General features: G+C 41.6%; 2 protein-coding genes across 4 annotated transcripts; one reads left to right on the top strand and one right to left on the bottom strand.

The window, feature by feature from the left end:
• Positions 1 to 3: 3 nt before the first annotated feature.
• ino80b (INO80 complex subunit B) lies at positions 4 to 5,527 on the bottom strand. 2 transcript variants are annotated; one of them, XM_023982159.2, is made up of 5 exons: positions 4,969 to 5,527; positions 3,433 to 3,706; positions 2,999 to 3,153; positions 1,242 to 1,420; positions 4 to 1,025 (listed from the first exon to the last, which is right to left on the bottom strand). In XM_023982159.2, exons 1-5 carry the CDS (start codon positions 5,009 to 5,011, stop codon positions 558 to 560), a joined length of 1,119 nt encoding a protein of 372 aa, XP_023837927.1. In that variant the 5' UTR covers positions 5,012 to 5,527; the 3' UTR covers positions 4 to 557. The 2 variants fall into 2 exon arrangements, with proteins under 2 accessions (XP_023837927.1, XP_023837928.1); XM_023982160.2 differs by having other exon boundaries at positions 3,011 to 3,153; positions 4,969 to 5,525.
• Positions 5,528 to 7,457: 1,930 nt separating this feature from the next.
• LOC111960218 (kynurenine/alpha-aminoadipate aminotransferase, mitochondrial-like) lies at positions 7,458 to 17,992 on the top strand. Of its 2 annotated transcripts, XM_070437931.1 has the most exons (11): positions 7,458 to 7,680; positions 9,426 to 9,497; positions 9,671 to 9,843; positions 11,733 to 11,891; positions 12,896 to 12,959; positions 13,308 to 13,340; positions 14,126 to 14,218; positions 15,804 to 15,865; positions 16,102 to 16,218; positions 16,872 to 16,978; positions 17,830 to 17,992. In XM_070437931.1, the coding sequence occupies exons 3-5, from the start codon at positions 9,766 to 9,768 to the stop codon at positions 12,953 to 12,955; spliced, it is 297 nt and encodes a 98-aa protein (XP_070294032.1). In that variant the 5' UTR covers positions 7,458 to 7,680; positions 9,426 to 9,497; positions 9,671 to 9,765; the 3' UTR covers positions 12,956 to 12,959; positions 13,308 to 13,340; positions 14,126 to 14,218; positions 15,804 to 15,865; positions 16,102 to 16,218; positions 16,872 to 16,978; positions 17,830 to 17,992. The 2 variants fall into 2 exon arrangements, with proteins under 2 accessions (XP_070294032.1, XP_023837876.1); XM_023982108.2 differs by lacking the exons at positions 7,458 to 7,680; positions 9,426 to 9,497; positions 9,671 to 9,843; positions 11,733 to 11,891; positions 12,896 to 12,959 and having other exon boundaries at positions 13,167 to 13,340.
• Positions 17,993 to 19,186: the final 1,194 nt, after the last annotated feature.

Raw genomic sequence — 19,186 nt, 5'->3', positions numbered from 1 at the left:
GTGTAATTTTCTCCATTTATCAAACAGTGTGTAACATGTTAACATGACGCTATACAGTGCTTTACGGCTTCCTAAATGAATACAAAACCATTAACGATATATTTACACAAATGAAAGTCCTTCATGATCAACAGGCAAAAGAGCACTTTGTAATTTTAGGAAAAAGCTGGTTTACTTCAGCTGATTCATTTCACAGAACAAGGTTACCTTGTTAAATTCTTATACAATCTACATCACGTGGACTACCACAAACAGGATCTAGAAATGAAATACAAACTGGCTAATGGGGCTGTAGCCTCCATTATAATGATGCGTGTTATCAGGGCTACATTTGACTGATGCATTGATTTGAACAACATTCATCTCTTTTGTAAGTACACATAATTATGTCATTAGTTTGCCACCAGAAATGCAGAGGAAATGACCAATTACTGGACATGTCAACAAAAAAAAATGCATTTTTATAATCTGCTAAATAAAAAATATCCACCTTGTCCTTTGATTTAGCCCTAGAGTCTGTACGGCCAGCAAGCCGAAACCTTCCAAAGAGGTCAAGTTCAAATGGCGCTCTCCACAACAAGGACCAGATTCTTCTTGTAGCACTCCAGACTACAGAGAGGGATCCCTGTCTTGGAGCACGAGTACCTCTTCAGATTACTGCACCCGTTTACTCCGCACCCTACCGGTGCCGGTGGAGGGGGGCACAGGGGAGCAGGGGTGGGGGCTAGCACCCCCTTGGGAAAGGAAATCCCCATTCCCTGGGCCGAGTCGCAGTAGCGGACCATGGGACACTGGGCCTGCTTGGACTTGCGTTCCCTCATGCTCTTGATCTTGGCCTTCGAGGTCTTGGTGAGCCTCTCAATGGTCTGGTTCTTGTTCTCCTCTGCCTTCTTGGCAGCCTGCAGGCGCCTCTTGCGGGCGCGCTCCTCCCTCTTCTGCATCATCTCAGCGGTCATCTCCTTCTCCTTGTAGCCCATGGGCAGCTCCAGGAGAGGCTGGTTCTGTTGCTTGTGCAGGAGGGCTTTCTGTAAGGCAGAAGCACACACACACACAAATACACAGTCAGGTACAGTAGGATGTAGACCTAAATCTATAGGGTTAGATCATTTCTGTAACCTTCCAAGTTTTTAACCACTAGCAATTTCGCAGGTCATATCGTAACCTTAAATAACATGGTGGAGGAAAAACTCAGAACTCTACATGTCAGACTAGCCTAGGCCTGTCCGGACGGACCCTGTTACCTGTCTGGCTGTGAGCAGTGACTCATCAACCTCCTTCTTCAGCTCTCCGTTGTCGTCGAGCTCTCCTTTCTCCAGGGCGTCCAGCCACTTCTCCTCCTCGTCCACCGGCCCCCCCAGTCCTCCCAGGGAGTCAGAGTCCATGTCTGGCAGAGGAGACGGGTCCAGGTTACTGTCCTCATCTAGAGACAAGAAACAGAAAGAAAAGTGCATGGTCAAGATATTAGAATGACATGGCTGCGATCCAAATGTTTACACAAATAAAGCTGAAATGTCTTCAGTCAATAAGTATTCAACTCCTTTGTTAAAGCAAGCCTAAATAAGTTCAGAAGTAAAAATGTGCTTAAAAAGTATCACAATAAGTTGCATGGACTCACTCTGTGTGCAATAACAGTGTTTAACATGATTTTTGAATGACTACCTCATCTCTGTACCCCACACATAGAATTATCTGTAAGGTCCCTCAGTCCAGCAGAGAATTTCAAACAGATTCAACGACAAAGAACAGGGAGGTTTTCAATGCCTCGCTTAGAAGGGCACCCATTGGTAGATGGGTAAAAAAATAAATAATCTAAGCAGACATTGAATATCCCTTTGAGCATGGCGAAGTTATTCATTATACTTTAGATGGTGTATCAATACACCCAGTCAATACAAATATACAGGTGTCCTTCCTAACTGAGTTGCCAGAAAGGAAGGAAACCACTCAGGGATTTCACCTTGAGGCCAATGGTTAATTTAAAACAGTTACAGAGTTTAATGGCTGTGATAGGAGAAAACTGAGGCTGGATCAACAACGTTGTAATTACTCCACAATACTAACCTAATTGACAGAATGAAAATAAGGAAGCCTGTACAGAATAAAGAATATTCCAAAACATGCATCTTGTTTGCAAAAAAGTAATACCGAAAAAGATGTGGCAAAGCAAGTAACTTTTTGTCCTGAATGCAATATTATGTTTTTGGGCAAATCCAATACAACAAATTACTGAGTACCACTCTCCATATTTTCTAGCATAGTGGTGGTTGCATCATGTTATGGATATGCTTGTAATCTCTAAGGAAGGGGGAGTTTTACAGGATAAAAAAATAAATGGAATGGAGCTAAGCACAGGCAAAATCCTAGAGGAAAACCTGGTTCAGTTTGCTTTCCACCAGACACTGGGAGATGAATTCACCTTTTAGAAGGACAATAATCTAAAACACAAGGCCAAATCTACACTGGAGTGCTTACCAAGTAGACAGTGAATGTTCCTGAGTGGTCGAGTTACAGTTTTGACTTAAATCTCCTTGAAAATCTATGGCAAGACCTGAAAATGGTTGTCTAGCAATGATCAACAACCAATTTGAGCTTGAAGAATTCAGAAAATAATAAATTGGCAAATGTTGCACAATCCAGGTGTAGAAAGCTCTTAGACACGTACCCAGAAAGACTCACAGCTGTAATCACTGCCAAATGTGTTTCTAATATGTATTGACTCAGGGGTGTGAATACTTATGTAAATACGATATTTCTGTATTTAATTTTCAATAAATTTGCTAACATTTCTAAAAACATGTTTTCACTTTGTCATTATTGGGTAGATGGGTGAGATGTTTATTTATTTAATACATTTTGAATTCAGGCTGTAACACAACAAAATGTGGAATAAGTCAAGGCGTATGAATACTTTCTAACGGCACTGTGTATAGTAAATCAATCAGTTTAAACAGGAAATTACATTTATATTGATTGGACATGATGAGAGTAAGAGACAGACCTTGGCACTCACCAAGCCAGGCCCGGTACTGCTCGAGTGGGACGCCCTCAGAAGGCTCCTCATCGTCATCATCATCCGAGTCGTCATCATCGTCTACGATCATCAGAGGAGACGGGGAGCGGGCTACACCAGGGACCACACTGAATGTTGGCACACTGGTTCATTAAAACAAAGGGAGATATAATGAGAATGGGGTTAGAATTTCAGGTCACGTGAACGCTGGACCTATATTTTGTATCAGAAGTCAATAAGAACTGATTAGGGCCACGGTGAGTTTCTCCAAAATATAAAGATTATCTTTAGCACTAAGACCATGTTAAAACCATTGGTAGACAATGGGCAAACCACGATCTTTATGTTTTCTGAGAAACTCACCCTTGTTAAGCTCAGTGGTCTCTGTGTCACTCTTAAAGTAGAAGCCAGCGAGGTCTCACCTTTTGGTCCCCAGCGTTTGGCCTCCCAGTTTGATCTTGAGTCGGAGCTGCGTGGGGGGCTTGAGTCGGAGCTGCGTGGGGGGCTTGAGTCGGAGCTGCGTGGGGGGCTTGAGTCGGAGCTGTGTGGGGGGCTTGACCAGGATGCCAGAAGATGACTCCAGGGCCTCGGAGTAGGAGCTGTGCCCGTCGTCACAGTGATGCTTCTTCTTGTGCTTCTTATGCTTCTTGTGTTTCCTCCTATGTAGGCTGTGTAACCCCAGGTGGTCTCCATCACCTGTAGTCACAGATAACCAATAAAGATGTAGACAAAATAGATAGAAAGACAATCAAGCCTATTTAGAATTGTTGTTCACAGGTTGGTGGCATCTTAATTGGGGAGGACGGGCTCGAGGTAATGGCTCGAGCAGAAAAGGTGGAATGGTTTCACTCCGTTCCAGCAATTACTATGAGCCGTCCTCCCCTCAGCAGCCTCCACTGGTGTTATGGGCTAGGTTGGTAGAGCATGGCGCTTGCAACACCAAGGATCGTGGGTTTGATTTCTGCTGGGGACACCCATCAGAAAAATGTATGCATGGTTGTCCACTATTTTTTTTTTAAGAAAAAAAAGAGTGCTCTGTTCTTTAGACCAAACTGGTCGTAATTTTAAAACATGTATTTTTTTCATATATAGACACACACCATGTGTATGAATAAATCAACTATATGCACTGAGCTTGTCTGATGCTTTAAGCGCAGTGTATGATGAAATAACTAAGACACACAAATGACTCAAGGGGTAGCCCAATGGCAAAAAATACCTCATTTGTTTAGGAACATCATTCCCTATTCCCTCAACCCCTTCTCTCTTTATGTGAAACATGTATGCATTGCATGCACTTGACTAATAGGGTCTGACCTATCTAATAGGACCTATCATAATCACATCAATAAATTGGTTATAACCAACTCCAAACACCGTAACACACCACGGGTACCAAACAGGTGCTTTTAGATCACAATATGATGCAGAGCTGTTGTGAAGGAAGTGAGTTTGTGTTGATACCTCCCCGCAATTGCGTCACACCATCAATATGGCGCCTCCGACCACATTTTCAGATCAAGCATACATTTTCTCTTAGAGTGGTGGACTGTGCCATCCCCATGACCTCCGCAATGGATTAGTCCACTGAGACAGGCGCTAATCAGACAGGTGTTTTATGCACCATGGATTTTTTTGCGACTGCTTGACTAAGGACATATCGGGCGACCAACAGCCTATTGACCAGTCGACTAAACAGTGTCTGCTAAATGGCATATATTATTATATATTATTATTATTAAAATAATGACTAGTGGCTTCTGGACAGTTCCTAATGGCTTCTTATGGCAAGTGAATATGATGGTGTCAAATCTTCAATTCACAAACAACCAACCAGGCATTTGTATCCAGATGATTACAGGTTAGATCAGTAACAGAGAGAGGGGGTGGGGACTAAAAGAAAAACAGCCATGCTTGCGTCATGGGAGCATAACATCAACAGTAAAAAAACAACTCACCTAAAAGAAACCTTGGGTGGATCATGTCTTTCCTTTTCCCCATTAAAACGACTATATGTAAATCAAAACAAGCAAAGGCGTTCTGCAAGTTTACATCACAGCAAGGTCGTTGGCCTTGATCTAGCTATATGCGGAAAAGTCGTGTTATCAAACGCGATAGCTTCTCGACACACGAGCAACCTACTCGAGATTTTTCACACGATTTGATAGCCTGGTAAATTGCAAATATTCTACTTTGCTAGCTAACGCAGTTGCAAGCACATTTGATGTGACAAATAACAACTGGCTAGCTAGTTGGAATGATTAGCTATCTACTGTAGCTAACATTAGCCTTTAGATAAATTAGTTGCTCACAAATCAATGATTCACGGTGCGGATGCAGCTGCTTTCCTTCGGTTAAGTTGCTAGTTATCTGTACAAACGGGACAGTAATGACTGAGTTATTATTTGAAAATACACAAGCCAGAGAAATCAAAACAAATAGCTAGCTAGCTACGTGCTAGCAGCAAGGGAATATTTCCCTCGCGGGTTTCAATACGATTATTTACGTGTATTCGGGTACGCTGCCGCCACCCACCGGTGCGGCGGTGGAAGTACTGTCTAGCCTTGACTGTTACGTTCAGTATTAAATTATCGGAGATCATTTGTTACGATTTTATTATCAGGGATTCTTTTATTTTTTTCCCCATCATGCAGTTAGTTGATTTACGTATAATTACTTGTACAGTAATCTCAAAATGATATTATTATTTTGACCCCTGGGTAATGTAGGGCTTGTAAGTAAGCATTTCACTGTAAGATCTACACCTGTTGTATTCAGGGCATGTGACAAATAACATTTGATTAGGGTTGATTTGTAGTCCAAACACTCCAGTGGACTATTGCAGTGAAAATTACATTATCCAGTGGCCACTGTACGTTTAAGTGTGAAATGCTTAAGGTCAGTCATGAAACAAACGTGGTTGTATACATAAATCGGTTGTTCGTTTGCTCAAATGTATTTATATGATATGATTTTTGTGCACTGTATTTCAGGTTTAATCCGTGCATTATGTTCTTTATTTTAATTTTATTTATATATTGTTTTGTTTGTTGGGGGGGTAGTTCAGCTTTAATATTGCAGATAGATTGTGGCTTCAATCAATTTAATGGTCTGCATCATTTCCAATCCCCCATATATATTTTTTGTAAATATACAGCATATATATTTATTTTTTAATATATTTTCCTTTATTATTTCCCCTAACCCTACCATCCCTCCCCTAATTGGAGTAAACTAATAGTGAGCAACTCCTAGGCTTCTACTTCCAGTTTATACATACTATATACATTTTACGGACACATTATATTTTAAATAGATATCTTCTGTTTGTTTTTAGTCCCATCCTTCAGCTCCATTCAACCCCTTCCATCTATCTCTGAACACCATCCAGTTTATATTTCTATTTGCCATATATTTTTCAACTGTCCTGTGATGTTTCACAAAAGTGCTGAACCTTTCTATTCTCATAGTTTCTACAGATTGTAAATTAAATATACATTTTTTTAAGAGTTGTCTTATATTATTTATCGATTGACTATGACTTTTCAAAACACCCAGCAGTGCTATTTGCAGAGTTAGCTCCAAATAAATGTCGCAATTCTTCAGCCATTCCCGAACTTGTGACCAAAAACAAGCTACATATGGACAGTACCAAAACAAATGATCTAATGATTCTGTCTCTTCGCAGCCAAATCTGCAGAGCTGGGATGGTTGTATCCCCATATATATAACATTATATATATATATATATAACATTCCTAAAACCCGGAAATAAGTTACATCTGGTTCGTTCAGCCATTCCTATGTCAAAAATGAATGGGAAAGGAAAAGGGTTTTGGGATAAATGCTGAAAATAAAGTCTGAGGTTTACACAGGTTTAGGAGATTTTATATGTTTTCTTCTATGAGATAATATCAGTCAGTTAACATGACCTTTATGAATTATGAAGTCTTTGTGCTTTCTGTGTCTTTTTATTATTACATAAATTCTATTGTCGTTTGCTGATGAAGATGATCTCATCAGTAAAGGCTCCTCAGAGGAGGAAGGGGAGGACCATCCTCCTCAGTGAATTTCATAAAAATTGAAATTGTCAAACATTTTAAAGTTATCCTTTTTCGATAAAACTATACTAAATATATTCACATGTCACCAAATAACTGATTGAAACACACTATTTTTTGACTTCAAGACTTCAGTACATTGACTTCAATACAAAACCTAGGAGGCTCATGATTCTCACCCCCTTCCATAGACTTACATAGTAATTATGACAACTTCCGGAGGACGTCCTCCAGCCTGTCAGAGCTCTTGCAGCACGAACTGACATGTTTCCCACCCAATCAAGGGATCAGATAATTAATCTAGTACAGAAAGCATAAACTACAGCTAGCTAACACTGCGGTGTATAAAATGTGGTGAGTAGTTGACTCAAAGAGAGAGAAAGACAATTGTTCAACAGTTTTGAGCAAATTAATTTCTTCCAAAATGAAGGACAAGCAAGAGAGAAAGAGATTTCGTATTTTTTTCTTCACTTTCAGTTTCACTTACTTAGCTAGCAAATGCAGCTAGCTAGTTTAGCCTACTGAAACACCCTACTCAAACACAGGGATGGTATGTTAGCTAGCTGGCTATGACTTACCAACACAACACTGGAACTCTTCCAAGTCAAGGTAAGCTTTTGGTATTACTAATTTATTGCCACCGGGGCCAGCCGGTGTACCTGCTTATTGACAGTACACTAACATTACTGCATGATTGTAGGGGTTTACCAACGCGTTAGTTATATTAGCTATGCTGACTATGAGGTTACTTGAGCTAATATGGTGACCACATGTAAGCTGTTTGTAGAGGTTTGGCTTGGAAAGGTTTTCTCGCCTGGTCACTTGCAGCTGATTTGTTGTGCATTGAAGTCCACAAGCAGCATAAGATGAGGGACAGACAAACCAGCCTGCATATGTCCTCTATTATTATTTTTCAGCGTTTGGTTATTTTGACCCTTGATTATTGTTCTTACTGTTGTCCCGTTGACAACATAGATTTTTATAATTTTTATAATATTAATATTGCAAATCTCCAAAGTAAGCTTTGGCAATATGTAAATTGTTACGTCATGCCAATAAAGCGAATTGAATTGAATTGAATACAACGTTGCTGTTATGAGAGTGAACTCTGTTTACCCGCGATCGGGTGTATTCATTTAGCAGATTCTGTTGAAAAACGTTTCTTAAACCGAAGCAAATGGAACAAAACGGGGATAAACATGCCTGTTTGCAACTGTTGGACTAATGATTACACCCTATATCAGCTAGATGCAGGCAAGAGTGCCTTACAGTTGTCTCTCGGCCTGTGTGCGCCTACATTGTAAACTTTCATTCATAGGCTAGGTTGCAGCAACCTCATGGTGGATATAGGGAAAATTCGAGTATCATGTAGTAGCCTAAACCTATCGCTGTTACATTGAACTGGGTGAATGGAATATGAATGAGTGTCATCCGATGTGCTGCAATATAAATAAAACCAGGCTCATGAAAAGAAAATGGTCCTCTAACTGTATCTCACAGAACAAAACGTATAAACTCTCCTAAGCCTGTGTCTGCCACAGACCTTATTTCTGGCGTTTATCGAAAACCCCTACAAAAACGCCATTCAATTTCCCATAGGCTTTGCCCAACAAACCATGGCAGAGTTAGTGCATACAAAAGACTCCATTACTATTGAGCTCTATTCGCGCTGCCTTTATTGAGAGATAATCCACTCCAGTGTTGCTGTATGCAGGAGCAGGACAACATAGTAACCTTACTATTTAGGAGTTTAGTTCGCAACCTACTACTGTACTTGTCTTGCCAGTAACATAGAAGGTACTTTATCAACGTGCCAAGGATATCACACTCAAACTAAACATAGTATAATACATCTCATCATTATACCATGATCAAGTTTTTCTGAAGATGATTCACATGGGATGGGTGAACAGTATTTACATGTCTTGTTGTAACTTGACCCAACAATCAACATTAGTAGACAGAATGTAAATACCCTATCTGTCCATATGTCCCTACCTCTTCAAACAGTATCTTAGATAGTTATCCTCCTCACGTCGACATGCCCGCCCCCCCTCCCAGCTACGTTAATGAGGAAAATGTACTTTCTTTGCCTGTGATATGTGGTTGTCCCAGCTAGCTATCTTAAGATGAATGCACTAACTGTAAGTCGCTCTAGATAAGAGCGTCTGCTAAATGACTCAAATCTAAATGATGTAAAATGTGTCATCATGCAGCATGATGTCATGTGTTGCTGTTATCAATCGTACACTGTCACATTGTATATCTCTATTCCTCAGGAGTGTTGACATACCACAGGAAAGCCTGCTCTGTCAGTGTCAATTGTTAGAAACCTACCTGTGTTGATTTTACAGGAGCCATGAACTACGCTCGGTTTTTGACAGCTGTAAGTGCAGCTCGGAAGCCCTCCTTCATCCGAATGTTGAGTAAGTCATGGTTCTTTGTCAGTTTTCAGGTTTGATCCATAGTTCAATTTATTTAATTTTATTCAGTTCCTAAAGTGTTGGGGTAAAATAATTTGGTTCAGTGTAAGCCACAATACAATTTCATTATATGAGACTTGAGAAACCAACCTGTCTTTCCCTCTTCCACCCCTAAGCTGAGCTCCAGCAGAGGTCTCTCCCTCCATGATCTCCCTGGCCGGAGGGGCTCCCAACACCTTCCCCTTCCAGTCCTGCTCCATCCAGGTGAAGAATGGGGACAGAATGGGGACACGATCACTTTCGACGAGACCATGATGAAGAGGGCTCTACAGTACTCTGCCTCCAGCGGGTGGGAAACACTGAAATGTGAAATAACACCTAATTCCCTATATGCTGCACTACTTTTGACCAGGATATTGTTTATTATGATTTATAAACTGGGTGGTTCGAGCCTTGAATGCTGATTGGCTGAAAGCCGTGGTATATTAGACCATATACCACGGGTATGACGAAACATTTATTTTTGATGCTCTGATTACGGTGACCAGTTTATAATAGCAATAAGGCATCTCGGGGGTTTATACCTAAGAACAGCCCTTAGCCGTGGTATATTGGCCATATACCACACCCCCCTTAAGTATTTTAGCCCACGAAAGGGCTAGTCTTCTAAAAGTTCCTGGAAGCTTCTTCAGAGCATGATATTGTAACGACCTTAACCCAACACCTAGTGACCTCGTCAAGAGGTTCGGATCTCTTGGCGTAACGGCTAAGGTGTTGGGTTGACAGTTACTGGTTCGTGTCCTGGTCAGGGCTACCCTCGTATTGCTAAAATATAGGAGAGTCAACAAGAACATAGCTTCCAAAATCTCCCCTTGACACAAACAGAGTAATATACAGTACATGGCTAGCTCTAACACACAATTCATATGGTCAGGAATTGGCTAAGTTTACAATGTAAAATCATTGGCCTGTTTAAACTTTTGACCTGTCACAGTGCTGTTCAACATTGAAAAGGTTAGGACAACATGACACCTATACGAGTCAATGGCAGTGTTAGAAGGGAGGTTATCTCTCTAATGGCTCCTTATCTAGCTTTACAACTATCTGTGTAAATAGTGTCTCATATTGGTCTATAGCTCTCTCAACCTGTGTGTGTGTGTGTGTGTGTGTGTGTGTGTGGTGTGTGTGTGTGTGTGTGTGTGTGTGTGTGTGTGTGTGTGTGTGTGTGTGTGTGTGTGTGTGTGTGTGGTCTGCATTGGTTCAATCACAGCTGATAAGAGATGCCGGGACAATAAAGCCAAGGCTGCGTCTCAAATGGCATCCCATTACGCACCACAGTATCCAATACACACATCAAATACTGAATATGTTATTAATACATACCATGGCTGCTATTCAAATGTAATTATTAATGATTAGGCCAATTTCTTGTTTTAAAAAAAGATAAGAGAATTGGGTGAGGTTGGGTGAGGAACTGTAGGTTATTCTGTATGGGGCGAATCCTAACCTCCAATTTCACATCTTTTACTTCGCCTCTCATTGACTTAAATTAAAATTCAACTAAACTTAGGATTCTCCCCTATGAATGGAAAGGTTAAAGTAACTGTCCAGTGAAAATCTGACTTTTGAAAGTGTATATTCTGTTAACTCATACCCAAGTAATGTTGTTGACTCGTCTTATACTCGCATTTGTGGCTAAAGCATAAATTGGAGAAAAAACACTTCAGACTGTTCAAAAAATGCTTGCTATTTCCTCATATGGGATGATGTCATTCTCCTATATTCTTGTCCCCAGCACAAGGTGCACCTGTTTAATGATCATGCTGTTTAATCAGCTTCTTGATATGCCACACCTGTCAGATGGATGGATTATCTTGGCAAATGAGAAATGCTCACTAACAGGGATGTAAATCAATTTGTGCACATAATTTGAACGAAATAAGCTTTTTGTGTGTATGGAACATTTCTGGGATCTTTTATTTCAGCTCAGGAAACATGGGACCAACACTTTACATGCTGCTTTTATATTTGCGTTCAGTATACTTTTGTCTATGTTGAAGGGAATGTTTTGATTCTGGGTACGGGATAATTTTTTTCCTTATTTTGGTAGGTTTTTGAAATGCTTGTCAATCCTGGAGACGTTTTACTCCTCGCATCTACCTACTCTGGAACTCTCGCTGCAGTAAGAAGCACTTCTCTTTCTCTCTCTCTTTCACCCTCCCTCCCTCCGGTGACCAGCACGGTATGATCCTGGGAGGCCTGAAGGAGGTGCTGTCCCGCTGTGACCTGGCAGACGTCCACAAGCCACACAGCACCATACCCAGGGTCCTCTACACCATCCCCAATGGAGGAAACCCCACTGGGGCCTCCTTGACCACCCAGAGGGAGATTTACAAGGTACAGTCCAGTCTGCAGACCCATACACTCTCAGAAAAAAAGAGTGCTATGTAACACCATTTGTCCCTGTATTTAACCTTTATTTAGTTAAGCAAGTCAGTTAAGAACAAATTTTTATTTACAATGACGGCCTACACCGGCCAAACCCGGACGACGTTGGGCCAATTGTGCGCCGCCCTATGGGACTCCCAATCACGGCCGGTTGTGATACAGCCTGGATTCGAACCAGGGTGTCTGTATTGACGCCTCTAGCACTGAGATGCAGTGCCTTAGACCGCTGCGCCACTCGGGAGCCCTTTAGGAGAACCCCCTGAAAATAGGCTCCCTTTTTCAGGTCAGAGAGAACCCTTTTATGTTCTAAATAGAACCTGGGTTTCAAATAGAATCTGTTAAAGGGTGCTATTTGGAACCAGAAAGAGTTCTATCTGATCTTAAATGGTTTTATCTGGAGCTTTTTTTCAGAGGGTTCCCCTATGAGGACAAGTGGTGCCAGATATCACTCTTTTTCTGAGAATATAGGCCTTGTTCAAATACTTGAAAATGCATCCTTCCTTTCTACCTTCCTTCCTTGAAGTCATCCTAGATTTGAATTGGTTGAATTGGTGAAAGTAAGAGGTTGGTAACCTTGCTTTCACCTATTGAATCAGTTATAGATCAGTGCTTACCTCAAGGAAACAAGGAAGGAAGGATTTATTAAATATTTAAACAGGGCTATGCATTAGCCAAGGAAAGAGAGGGAACCAATCTGAATCCATTGTTCTAGTTCTCATTAATGATTTCCCTAACAGTCTGATTCATGTTGACCAGCCTATGACTAGGACCTGGAGTTTGACACGGTCCTGGTCAGGTCACAGGGCCAGTAAAAACGACTGACCCTAAAACAATTACTTATGCAAATGGCAGCGAAATGATTGTGCTTGTTCTTTTCTGACCTGAGTGGAAAATTGATTTCCCTAAAGGTCTACTTCACCAGAACTAATCAGCTTTTGTTCTCGTTTTGACAGCTTGTCAGACAGAATGACCTCCTTATTATCGAGGATGACCCCTATTACTTCCTACAGTGAAAAGGTAAAAATGGTGTCATTGTTTCATGTATTTTGACTTTGTGTGTTTTATTGGGACACAGCACTGGCATCACCCCTACTGTATATCATAAACGGGCTGCTCATGTGTTTCTGTTTCTCGCTCTCTGTCTGTCTGTCTGTCTGTCTGTCTGTCTGTCTGTCTGTCTGTCTGTCTGTCTGTCTGTCTGTCTGTCTGTCTGTCTGTCTGTCNTCTGTCTGTCTGTCTGTCTGTCTGTCTGTCTGTCTGTCTGTCTGTCTGTCTGTCTGTCTGTCTGTCTGTCTGTCTGTCTGTCTGTCGCTCGCCCTGAGCTCCCACGTGTCTCTCCATGGACGTTGACGGGCGGATCATCAGGACAGACTCCTTCTCAAAGATCCTGTCATCATGGTGAGGCACACTGTCAGATCGCCAAAGCAACCATGTGGGGTTAGCGGTCAGGGAGGAAGTAGGAAGTAAACTGTTTTAATTTAACCTTTATTAATGCAGGTTAATCTCATTGAGATAATAATCTATTTGGCAAGAGAGACCTGTTCAGTAGTCTGGGGTGGTCTAGCGGTCTATGCTGCTGCCTCTGGAGCAGAGGTCGGTTGTACCACTGCCAGAATGGATTCGAATCCGGCCCACTGCTCTTTCAGCACTCTCTCTCCTACCTTTCACCTCTATCCAATAAACATACAAAGACATACAAATACTTTTTTTTTTGTTTCAGTTATTACACTATTACTAGTTATATCAGTGTAATGTTGTAGTAGTCTCTCTCCCTCTGAGTACAGAGTGTTCAATGAGACACGTTGGCAACGTGGTTGTCTATTTACACATCTGAACTTGTTTACAGAGAGATTAAGTCAGAATGTGTGTAAACAGCTGGTTAGTGGCACCTTGATATTCCAGTTCATGTTGGACAATTTAATTACACACACACACACACACACACACAACACACACACACACACACACACACACACACACACACACACACACACACACACACACACAACACACACACACACACACCACCACGACACACACACACGCGGACACACAACACACACAGGATGCATATGCAGAGAGTATTCCCTTCATTATTAGTCAATATGGACCACAGGGACTCTTGGGGGGTGACTGTCTGTGTGTGTGTGTGTTTGTTTGTTTGTTTGTTTGTTTGTTTGTAGGCTGAGAATAGGCTTTGTGGGCCCAAGCCGCTGGTGGACAGAGTGGTACTACACATCCAGGCTTCTACGATGCACACCAGCACCTTCACACAGGTGAATGAACCTCTACTTCTAACCCCAACAGCCCCTTTAAAATGCATCACACTCCCCTTTAAAATACATGTCATAATAAATTACCCCACCTTCCCCTTTAAAAGTAGGCCTAGTAGTAAACTACCCCAACATCCCCTTTAAAATAAATGTAGAAATAAACAAGTAACTACTATTATGTACATGTAGCATGCATGTCTTAGTAAACTTTCATACCACCCCCCTTTAAAATGCATGGTAGGTAGTAATAAAAACTTCAGCCATCTTTAATTTCATGTGATTGTATTTTCTACTTTGTGTCTAGTCTCTAGTCACTTTTTAAATCCCATAAGAGGCTTCTTTCCTGTGATTGTAATAAGAGCAAAACTGTAAAGCTCCTGGGTGATATTCATTAGTGCACACCGTCGCAACATGTTTCGCAAAAGAAAACGAGAACAAGTTGGACAAGTTTAGGTAGTCCCTCACCATTTTGGTCTGTTTGCTTCCCTTTGGTTCCTAGTGAATAGCACCATGATTAAAAAACCTTTTAAAGTGCTTTTCCCAGAAGAGACAGTTGGGCTGGGTTTTATAATGAGACAAATGCAATCATCGAGAGAGAGAGATTTAAAAAGTGTTCTATTTAATTGTGTGAATGTACTGTAACATTCTCAGTATAGATTAGTGACATAATTGTCTAATTACCTCCCAAATGGCACCCTACTCCCTATATAGTGTACTACTTTTGACCAGGGTGGTCAAAAGTAGTGCACTATGTAGGGAATAGGGTGCCAATAGGGGGACACCCCCGTGTTTCCCTGTAGATGAGAGTAGACAGAAAGTGTTGGTAGTTTAATGACTGTCATCACCGAGATTAACACAATGCTAATTCATCTTTCATGAGCTGGCTGGAAGAGCCAGTCCCACTCAGTCACTGCCTGCTCTTTGTAGACCAACGTCATGTCATCGTGACACCTGTGGGTTATTCTGTCACACGCAGGAGGAAGTTAGGGAATAGATAAATGAGGATGTGTGATTAAAGAACAAGCACACTGTCTAGCGCCCTAGAATAGATGGAATTACATCGGTTGGTCTGATCGTCACTTCAGTTTTTCCTCAGTAAATGTAGATGATACAGAAGTATGGAATGTTATAGACAATATGGAATATAGAAAGAGTTCATTCCATTTGTTTACAATGTGAGAGAAGAAAATACAAAAAAAATACAGTCATGACATAGCTATACTGTATATTCCTTTTCCATGGTCAAGTTCTCAAAGGTTGGTAGTACCTTACATTATTGCTCAGTGGGGGCTGGTGAGAAGTCTCGCATGACTACCAAAACATTAAAATGTAGCTGGCCAGCGTGCGCCAACGAGATTTGGTTATCGGTGTCGAGATTGTGGTGACTTCTACCTTTGACTACTACACCCTGGCCTGGTTCTCAGTCTCCTCTCTCGATCTCTCCCTTTCTCTCTCTCCCTTTCGCTCTATCTCTCTCTCCCTTTCTCTCCATCTCTCCCTTTCTCTCCCTCCATCTCTCCCTCTCCCTTTCTCTCCCTCCATCACTCCCTCTCCCTCTCTCCATCTCTCTCCATCTCCCCCTCTCCAGCTCATTGTGTCCCAACTGCTGCATGGCTGAGGTCAGGAAGGTGTCCTCAACAACATAGATGGGTAGGTCAAAGGTCGTACCAATGTCACCTGAATAAACAACACACCTACAGATGTAGGGTCTTAATTTGATCACCCTGTTGTTGCAGAAAATTCACACAAGCATTGATATTTAACCCTTTCTCCTATGCTGAGTCTCCTCCTACACATCTGAACAGACAATACCTCTCTGTTGCTAGACAGAACCTTAGTGATATCTGTTCTTCCTCACTTCATCTGACTTGACCTCTGCCCCAAAGTGCTCACTCCTCCCCAACTCACGGCTGTCATGGTGACTGGTACCAGGCTGTGTCTCTTCTCCTCCCAGAGGATCCCTCCTATAGGATCCCTGACGGCTAACAACAACATATCCCGACGTAATGTAAACGTTATACATTACCCTTTCTCCCTAAGTGACATGAATAAGTATATTTCATTTTCTCAGAACCCAACATTGCTAAACGTTGTATCTGTATTGCTAGGCAGGAAACTAAGTGATATGGGCCATAAAATTTTCTTTCTCCTTTAACGTGACCTGACCTGAACTCGACCCCCTTCATCATTAATCCATGGCTCTCTCCCCTAATCAATGTCTGCCACGTGATCGCTTTTCCTACTCTCAGGACCTTCCCCCTACAGATAACCCTTCACCTCTGGTGTAGCCCCTCGGCTATGGCACCCCTCAGGTCTCTATTACAACTAATGATTAATAACATTTAAAGTTCAGAAGTCCAAACCCATCAAAGCCTAACATTATTATAAGGCCATCACATAACACAGTGCTGGGAGCTTGTTAAAAGGTTATAACAAAAAAAGTCTATAGAGGAATTAGCATTTTGCTAAAGGCATAATACAAGTAACAATCCCTGCACCAAACAATACCCAGACCCAACCATTCTGTTTCTCTTTCCTGTGTGTGTGTGTGTGTGTGTGTGTGTGTGTGTGGTGTGGTGTGTGTGTGTGTGTGTGTGTGTGTGTGTGTGTGTGTGTGTGTGTGTGTGTGTGTGTGTGTGTGTGTGTGTATGTGTAGATGTGACAGAGTGGCGTGATCCAGCTGCAGGCATGTTCCTGTGGATCAAGCTGAAGGACATCGCAGACACCCAGCAGCTGATCATGGAGAAAGCTCTGGAGGAGAAGGTACACACACACACACACACAAACAAACACGCACACACACCTTACCTCAGGCTCACCACAGCTGACACATACACTGACTAAACTAATACAGCCTGTTTGACTGAATGAGATTATGTTTGGGGTTCTAAAATAGTCCACTTATACTGAAGTCATGCATCTTTGAGAGGTTCCTGTCATTAACATTATCTATATTTGGGATATTAAGGACAGGTTGACTACAGGTAACCCTACTGTGTGTCTTGTGTTATTTGGTTGTCTAGGTTTCTAGTCCTACTCATGCATCATGATCAGCAGCAGGAGGTTTGCAGGGCGGGGCTAGTGTTGTCAGGAATAGGATGTGGGATAGGATGGAAAACAGCCAGTATTCACCAAGGCAAACGGATTTAAAAACCCACCATTTCCCCTCCCACACGAGAACACTCCAAATCCACGCTGATTGGTCTGTTTCTATGTGAAAATAGCAGGGAACACTTTCAGATTTTATTTTATAATCTAACATGGGGGATTTTCCCTCACAGCACTAAACAATTGAAGCCTTTTGCAGTAGATTATTAGGCTTGTTATGTGCAGAGTGGGACTGGAAGAGGAAGAAACAAAGAGCAACTCTAATATCAGCACACAGAATCTCTAAGCAGCAGTTTTATGACACATAATTCTGAGCTTCAAGATAAGAGTGTTTGTGTGTTTGTGTGTGTGCGTGTGCGCGTGCGTGCGTGCGTGAGAGAGAGCAAATGGAGTCACCGGGCTATGACATAAGTTTATAACCACACCACACCACCACCACAGTTTTGGCTCTGTCATGAGATTTGGTATGTAGGTCCTGGTTTGTTGAATATTGTCTGTTGTCCTAGGTGCTGCTTGTCCCTAGAGGTGTATTCATGATCAACAGCTTAGACCCTTGTCCTTATGTCAGAGCGGCCTTCTCCCTCTCCACACCGCAACAGATCGATGAGGTGAAGAAACAGACACACACACACACACACACTTGAAGTCAATAAATGAGTAATAAATATACCTTCTCTCTCTTTTTACACTGGCTTTCAAGAGGCTCTGCACTCATCAAGGAAGCTTTGTAAGGAGTACTTCAGATAACAAAAATATTTTCATTGACAGAGATATATATATATTTCAAATACTGTACACTAATTCACACTTGAATCACAGAGATGCTAACTTACCCCGGACAAGATACGCATTTTGCCTTGGAGATAACTGTAAATGTAACCACCATGTGGCAGTCATCGGCCTAGTTTAGTAGCTAGCACTGTGTAACTCTGTTAACATCTTTACAACTAAGCATTACTTGAGCCAAGCATTTCTGAACAAAAAAATATTCATTGTTTTTAACTGTTTTTGTAACTTGAGAGGCACCTAGGCAGCCGGCCACGTGTCTGTGTTTCATCTGAAGCAACCCCTATGTCTCACTCCTGCTTAGAATTGAATTTGCAGTTCATTGAAACTCTGCTGTTGTGTATATTTATTGGTAAATAACACTCTTTCCACAATATCAACACTTGCTAATGCGAGATAGCTAGGGTTATGGATTAATGAATTGAGTCTTTTAATAGCACGTGTCCATTTCAGAGATTGATTCATGCTTTTAAAGCACCGACAAGGTTGTCAATAATCCACTCCGGAAGGCAGATATGACCTACTTGGTTTGAGCCAAACAGTTTGTTCTTTTTACCTGAACTTTATACACTCTTTTGACTACAGCAGTTTGTGTGTGAGTGTGTGGAGAGAGAATGTGTGAAGAGAGTGTGCCTGCAATGTATACAGTAAGCTACTGATAGCATTGATTTAATTTGTTTGTATCCTAGTTATTTTGCCTATTCAAATTAGTCGTGTTCTGAATACAACTCATCTCATTGGTCATTTATATATACAAAGGGAAGTCCGAGGATTAAATAGAACCACAACATTAACTGCCCTGGCATTTGGCCTCTTCATCAGTCTTCAGTACTGTAGTTACATCCATCAGATTGAACAATGCAGTGGTTGATGATGGCAAACTGCCTGGACCTCAGAGAGAGTGAGACAGTGGCCTCTGTTTACTGTCTGGAGAACTGTATGTTAATGTGTAGACTTCATAGAAAGAAAAATGGCAGACACAAAGCAGTAAGCCCTAAATGTAGCCTACAGTTTAGTTCATAAATGCACTTCATTCATTCATGAAAAAACGACATGTTTTAGTTGCTATGTGTTTTA

The sequence above is a fragment of the Salvelinus sp. IW2-2015 genome, linkage group LG37, assembly GCF_002910315.2.
Source record: "Salvelinus sp. IW2-2015 linkage group LG37, ASM291031v2, whole genome shotgun sequence".
Classification (NCBI taxonomy): Eukaryota; Metazoa; Chordata; class Actinopteri; order Salmoniformes; family Salmonidae; genus Salvelinus; species Salvelinus sp. IW2-2015.
Note: the sequence above shows the minus strand (reverse complement) of the source record. Positions and strands in the feature narration are given on the sequence as shown.

What these genes read in the sequence shown, in the direction of transcription:
- LOC111960218 (XM_023982108.2), top strand. An exon ending in TAACAACAACATATCCCGAC is followed by an intron (nt 16,219 to 16,871) that starts GTAATGTAAACG and finishes GTGTATGTGTAG; the next exon opens with ATGTGACAGAGTGGCGTGAT. An exon ending in AGAAAGCTCTGGAGGAGAAG is followed by an intron (nt 16,979 to 17,829) that starts GTACACACACAC and finishes CTGTTGTCCTAG; the next exon opens with GTGCTGCTTGTCCCTAGAGG.
- ino80b (XM_023982159.2), bottom strand. Translation starts at nt 5,011, where the DNA reads ATGGGGAAAAGGAAAGACATGATCCACCCAAGGTTTCTTTTAG. An exon ending in CCACCCAAGGTTTCTTTTAG is followed by an intron (nt 3,707 to 4,968) that starts GTGAGTTGTTTT and finishes CTGTGACTACAG; the next exon opens with GTGATGGAGACCACCTGGGG. An exon ending in CAAACGCTGGGGACCAAAAG is followed by an intron (nt 3,154 to 3,432) that starts GTGAGACCTCGC and finishes TTAATGAACCAG; the next exon opens with TGTGCCAACATTCAGTGTGG.